The sequence below is a fragment of the Aquila chrysaetos genome, chromosome 22 (genome assembly GCF_900496995.4).
Source record: "Aquila chrysaetos chrysaetos chromosome 22, bAquChr1.4, whole genome shotgun sequence".
In the NCBI taxonomy this organism is placed as follows: Eukaryota; Metazoa; Chordata; class Aves; order Accipitriformes; family Accipitridae; genus Aquila; species Aquila chrysaetos.
The window spans coordinates 17,227,500-17,234,492 of NC_044025.1; the positions used below are offsets into that span (position 1 = coordinate 17,227,500).

The 6,993-nt window shown below is 43.9% G+C and overlaps 1 protein-coding gene across 6 annotated transcripts in view; it reads left to right on the top strand.

Moving 5' to 3' along the window:
• KLHL3 (kelch like family member 3) overlaps window positions 1-6,238 on the top strand; it is a 65,324-nt gene extending 59,086 nt beyond the window's left edge. For all 6 annotated transcript variants that reach the window (XM_029997765.2, XM_041119290.1, XM_029997764.1 and 3 more), the window contains 3 exons: window positions 791-931; window positions 1,146-1,289; window positions 1,546-6,238. In XM_029997765.2, the coding sequence (XP_029853625.1) occupies window positions 791-931; window positions 1,146-1,289; window positions 1,546-1,574 (314 nt within the window). In that variant the 3' untranslated portion in view covers window positions 1,575-6,238. The remainder of the gene's footprint in view (window positions 1-790; window positions 932-1,145; window positions 1,290-1,545) is intronic.
• Window positions 6,239-6,993: the final 755 nt, after the last annotated feature.

Genomic DNA, 6,993 nt, shown 5'->3' on the forward strand with positions numbered 1-6,993 from the left:
CATCCCACCTTGTTAAGTTTAATAGAGGCCTTTGAACCTATTAATGAAGATATGTTGCTGCAAGTTTTAACTCTCACGGATTGGTGAACATTTTAATTAATTAATTTACTTAATATTAGGCAGAAGCACCCTTCAGATCCCTGTTATTTCCAGAGATTGAGCCAGGGGCCTGCGAAAGTGGCTGGGAAGGTGGCATTGGAGGCACCTTGTCTGTGTCAAGTGCTGCTGCCGTGTTTGGGGGCAGGAGTGGGGGGAGAGGAACCCAGCGGCAGCCTCAAGAACTGGAGCCTGTAAGTTGTTGAGAAGAGGAAGAGTGTCCAGAGGATGAAGCCATGTGGCACAAAGGTAGCAGGAAAAGCAAAAATAAAGCTCCTGGAATTGGAAATCGGGTTAAAAGCAAAGGGCCCCATGGCAGAAGAGGTCAGGCAGGTGGAAACAAGGTGGGGTGGGATGCAGCAGTCAGAGAGGCAAAGGGAAGAGAGACATGTCAGTCCAGAGAGATTGAATAAAGGCAGATGAATGTCATGGGACTAGACTATCGATCTCAGATAGACTAAGATCTACCTGAGAAGTCGCACAGCCCTGAAAGGTAGGACATCTGCCAGGCATCGCTGCATAGACCTGCTGTAGTGCCATGTGGTGGTTCGCTGGAGAGTTGACCATGTGCTGACACATGTGGCCCATGTTTTAGAAATCCCTTGGAGAGGCCAAGGCAGTACCCAGTAGAAGAACCAGGGACATGCAACCCTTTCCCCTGTACGTTTGGCTAATGCTGGGCTCTGTTTGGCAGGTGTTGGTGTTCTCAGTGGGCTGCTGTATGCTACTGGGGGGCACGATGGTCCCTTAGTAAGGAAGAGTGTGGAAGTCTACGATCCAGGAACAAACACTTGGAAGCAAGTAGCAGACATGAATATGTGTAGAAGAAATGCAGGTAACCACAATAAGTCTTTCTGTGGTGTTTGGTTGCAGTTGTCTGTGTGGTTTTTAACGCAACTAATGTGCTAGTGATGTAACTGATCGGTATTGTAAGAAAGTGATAAAAATGGAAGACGAGGTATCTGCTTGGGAATGAATCAGAATGTGGCAGGCAACGTGTTGTGAGGGATGAGTTAGCCCGTGTCTAACCATCTGCGCTCTGCTTTGAGGTGTGTGTGCGGTGAATGGTCTCCTCTACGTGGTGGGAGGAGATGATGGTTCCTGCAATTTGGCCTCGGTGGAATACTACAACCCCATCACAGACAAGTGGACGTTATTACCAACCAGCATGAGCACAGGGAGAAGTTATGCAGGTAAATCGTCAGTGGGAGAGCTGGCAACAGCTGGGGTCATTCATAAACTTGAGGGCTGTGTCTCCTAAAGCTTTAATCTTGCATTTTTGTATGTTTTATGTTGCTTTCAGTAGAGGAAAGTTTCATAGAAATAGTAGACACCTCTCTCTCTGCTAGCCTATTGCTGGTCTTTGGCTTTGCAGGATGACCTTAGCCACGTCGCAACCCAGGAGCTGCTCCTACAATAACTGTGTCTGTTCATCCATTCTTATAACAGGTGTGGCTGTGATTCACAAGCCGTTGTGACACACGATCAAGCCAATGCGAGGAGCAGAAATGAAGTGGATCCAGCTAGGAAGACGACTGACCTCTGACTTGACCCATTGCATTGCTGTTAACATCTTAGCATGACAAGTGATACGTTACAGACATCATCTGCTCTGCGGCGGATTGCAGAGCGAAAATCCCTCTGGGGACATGTTCCATGCTAGACACGAGGTGTTGCTTGTTATCTGTGGTGCAATCAACTGTTCTTCTCAATGGCTAGTGTCCTGAGATAAACACTGTGCTTGAACTGCAGGCACTGAATTTCTTGTGTGAAACAAAACTGCTACGTTTGGGCATGTGAGTAAAAATGAACACTTTGGGATTTCTTCACTACTGATGCTCCGTGCACATTATCTGTTGAACTACTTACTCACTGTGCCTGGAGGGTGGACATTACTACTGGCAGCGGAAACTTCTGAGTACCAACCGAGAAAAGCAGTCAGCAGAAATGGACTGGAACAGGGTGCTCTGGCCTGAGTGTGACGCTGTCTCAGTCATACGTTTGTATATGCCACTGGACTACTGTATGTATCCCTGAAACGCTTGTCGGTGGAAATAAATACCATGTGATTTTTCTACTTGCCATGAATGCTGTTTGCTGTACGTGATGGGACCTGCTGGGCAGTGCCTTCCCTGGGGCTGAAGTCTCAGCACCTGAACGACGCAAAACTCGCAACCCCACAAAACGTGTGCTGCTCTGATGGGAGTTATTGCTCCTGTGAAACAAATGTTGCTTGAATAGAAAGTATTCCCAACCCATGCGTTTCAGCTGTGCTGAAAGCCCCAGTTCTAGCTCTGTCCAGCGTCTCAATGCCATTTCATAATAGAGCATTTAGATGTTAAAAGAAATACCTTATGGTGCCATTAATATAGAGATATTACATAGAGCAAGAACCCACTGTCACCCAAGCAGGTAGTAATGAGCAAAGCAAAATACCTGCGGTGTTTTAATGCTTCCAGAGTATGGAGATTAACTAATCACTGTCACTGTAATTGCTATTTTAATCTTGCCCGTAATGAAGGCGTTCCTCTATTAGTATGAAGAATCATAAGATTATTCAAACCAGACAAATCTAATCCAGCTGTAAGGTCACTGTCTTGCTTACATCCCGAATTCTTGAAGCTTTCTGTTTAAGAAGGTGTTTTATTTTAAAATACCTTTTTGTGTCTCCTTGTGAGCACTGGCATGCTTCTGCATACAGGGGTGGACTCCTAGAAGACTCCCTAGCTAAAGGGAACTAGTGAAGAAAAATATTTTCTCTCCTCTTTGTTGTTGCTAGTTTTTTGTTTTTCCCACTGTAAATCAGCTGAGGCTTTTTGTAGCGGGCAGCTGGCCTGCAGGACCAAATCTGCCCATGTTACTGTTGAGCTCCAGCATGTACCAGTGTTCTGCTGGTTTCTTTCTCCATAGAGCTCCTATCAAAAAGACTCCACGTGACCTTCTACAGTAGAAAAGAAAAATACTTAAAAATGTATTTCAGAGGGATCTAAGGCTACATCACCTTGTACAGCTTTTGTAGAGGAGTGGGTTACCTCTGTAAATAAGTAGATTTTTAGTGTTTGAGTTGACACGGTCCTTGTAAGATGGGTGCCTGTTCACTGCGGGGGAAACGGCACCTACCTTTGCTGTGTCACCTCCCACAGAGGGCCCTGACCTTCATGGGGAACGTTAGGTAGCACCCACTCCTTTTTGGATGTTCTTGTTTTTACAAACAAAAGCAAACTGCCCAAAGAAATGGCAGTATTATTCTTGATGTCTACCCTTCCATTGTGTGTCAGCTCAGAGATCCTGAAAATAATAATTAAAAAAATTAGTCTTTTCTATAATACCCTTTAAACCTTTTGCTTTGGCTTCTACAATCCGCAGTGAAACGTGCCAAAATATTAGTACGACATGCCGCTCTTTTACGAGGTGTTGCTTACTGTAAAAGCTATTGAGGCTGGTAGGAATCCTGTCAGTCAGTGTCCCTGACTGCAGCTGCCTTCAGAGCAGAGTCCCGAGATGCATCTCTGCAGTGACATAAGCAAGATGATGCCTTGGGTTGGACTGACTCAAATTCACTGCTCCAAAAGCAAACGCCAAAAGGTGTTTCCCTTTCACGCAGCCTGTGGGAATAGAGGATAAAATGGGACAGGCAAAGTGTTTTGATGAGAGTTAGCATCTCTTGTTAGGCTGAGATGACTGGACAAGGGTGGACAAGCATTTGGGCACACAGGGTCCTCGTTAGGTCTGGTATAGACATAGGGAACGTAAAGCTAAATAGCTACTATATAGCCCAACCTACAGCTCAGTAGTTGGGAACAGTTACCAGCTAACCTTTTCACACTCGTGCTATCACTGGAGCAAAGGCAAATACTATCCAGAGACTAAGAGTTTATGTGGACTAGAGATAAAACCTAGTAGTTAGTGCTAGAGAGATGCAAGTTTGAAATTTGCCATGTTTGTCAGATGTGAAAGCTGGATATGCCTGAAGGTTGGATAACTTCTCCCCCTCTATACATCTCTTTATAAACCTTCCTTGCTTATAAGGAAAACAGTTTTTGGTGTTTTTCTGCTATTGTAAAATGGCATTTCTGCCCACTGCTGGCCTAGACCCGTGGCTTGCTGGACAGGGCTAGGGCTCGCAGCCCTTGCCGGGGATGAGTGATGCTGTTCCTGGCTGCAGCCGGTTCTCCTCGATGGCAAATGACACGTTTCTTTCTTTCCTTCTCAAACGTTGCAGTGTTATGCAAGTCAAGTGACCTCGTTTTCCAGCTATGCAATATGAACAACCATAACACGTGATGAACCAGCTGTATCCCCCCCCTTGAAATGCTTTTTGAATTTGTCCGTCTTTGGCGTGTGGTTTCATGTTTGTATTGTTAATTCTGAGCACCTGAGCCAGATCCTTTGAAGATTGCCTTTTTCTAGGACTGAAAACGTAGCATTAGCACTAACAAATTTTACTGTAAATATTTTTATAAGACAATTTTAAATAATTTTTTGGATTGCTTTTTATGGTCGCCAATGACTCTTCTGTTAAATTCTGGATCTAATTCTTACACTCCAGTACAGTTTTTGCTGGCCGTGATATAGGTGTGAATCTGTATATTTTCTGCACAAGAAATTACGTGTTGTAACTAAGATCTGGGATTGCTCTTATGTTGATTCTGACGTATTAGAAGGACAGCATTGGGCTCAAAATTGTGAGATAAATTAAAATCCATTACCTCAGTCACCCCTACGCTCTTAGATTATTAGTTATTTTACAACAATTTCAATACCCTGATTTAATTTTCTTGTGCCATGTGTTTGCTTCCCGGTCAGCTTGGCGGACAAGCTGTCTCTCAGCAGTTTCGTTTCTGGGCTCCCGCGTGAGCGCGGCGCTGCTTGAAGAGGGAGGACGCCACGCACGCGACAGCGTGTGCGGTCAAACGCCCTGGGCTGCCAAAACCAGTGAAATTATTGCAGGAGGTTTTGTAAAAGCTTTACAAACCGAACTCAGGCTACTTCCTCGCAATGGTCCTTTGTGAATGTGGAGGCTTTCCTCAGCTCTCTTCTGTTGTCGGCTCTTTTTTGGGGGTCACCGTGTGCTGACCCCCTGCGGGATTCTGGCCGTGGGTTTCCCAAAGGTGACTTTGCTTTTGCAGAGAAAGCATCCCCGGGGCTGCGCACCCACAAAAGCCGACAGCACCGCACGCGGGTACACACGCTGCAAAACAGGCAAGCATATGTAAAGCAGGATAGATTTGCCTCAAGCAATCTGTTGTTTAAACAAGTTTGAATCAAGTCCATCTTTTCCATTTGTGCCTAATAGATAAATTGGGGGTGATTAAAACCAATTTTCAGTTCATTCAGTTTATCCAAATACTTTTTTTGTACAGATGTGTACAGCACTGTAATTACCATAAATATGCTTGGCAGCATTTGCATGACACCACCATGAAAGCTTAATACTGTTCTCTCGTTTGCAGTGTTTGGAGACCAAAATCCTTAATATCCAGCGATGTGTGATGCCTATTCATCAAGCTAACATGATGGTTCAACAGATAAATGCAGCTCATTTTTAACCTTTGGGATTCTTTACTAATAAAATGTAGTATCAGAGCAGTTGTCCCCTTGGCTTAACATTATGTCCACAAATCATGTTCACATGAGCATAATTTGTTGCTCAGAGCTGCAGCGTTTAGAAGTGCGTTAGACATTATGGTCTGGAAATGAGCGAATTTACTTTTTTTTCTCTGCCCTTATGTTTGCTTATGGGTTTATAAATTATTTTCCTCTACAGTGACAATAAATAAGTATTGAGAATTTTAATTTGTATATTTTATGTACAAAAACCCTTTTAAGAAAAATGGACGATTGTGAAATAATTTACCTGGGTGTGAAATTCTTTGTTTTTGTAAAACAGACATTGTTGGTTCGATAGCTGACAGTATAACATAATGAGTCAGTTGACTGTTTAAGCTAATTTTTTTAATTAAAGATTTTTTGCATGAGTGTGAAGGACAGAGGACTTTACAAAGTAATTCTCTTGACAGCTGTCTTGTCCAGTGCGATAAATGACTCGAGAAACATTCTTCACTGGCGTATTTATATTATAAAAGAAAATCACATTGTAGTTCCCCATCCTTTAATTTGAATAAAAACTGGCCTAATGAAACTCTCCTGGGTCTGTTTTGATTTCGCCAGCTTCTGACAGCGAGGAACAATCTCATCACTCCACGTGGCCTTTTTTCCCCCCTCTTTAATTACAGCAAATACAAACCCTGGGTTTACTTTGTGTCCTTTGGAGTGGGGCAGCGATACTCCCACGTGCCGATGCGGAGGGCTCCAAATGCTGGCGGAGATGCTGCCCTGACGCCTGGCTCTGACACTCTCCTGGGGTCTGCGCTGCTCCTTTTCCAAGGGAAATTTAGGGCCGTTTGGCTCCTGGGGTGCAGAAGAGTGTTTCTCTTGGAGGTGGGAAAGCCCTTGGTTAGCGGCATCGATGGCAGAAGACAGAACCTTTTAGTGAATGCGACTGGGAAGAAAATGAAAAAGGAGAGTTTACCCCCCTGGGCTCAATATTTCTTAATAATACCATAAAGTAACACATTTCTTACACCACTGGAAAGATCAACACGTTTAACAGGTAGCACAACTCATTTTGTCTTATGCTTACGATACGTCTCACCGAGCTCTCTAGTTTTCCTGAAATGCTCCTAGTGCCTCATCTGTTAATAACAATGTATGATGTTGAATTTACCATGTGGGATCCTGAAATTTAATTACCTGATGAACAGGTAATGACATATTGTGGGTTGCTCTATGCAGCCAGGGGACTTTGCAACTATTCCTTATTTTATTTCAAAACGACTTCTCTCTCGCACAGTTGGCCCCTTTCTATTCATGTTTAAACTGATAAATCTATAAATC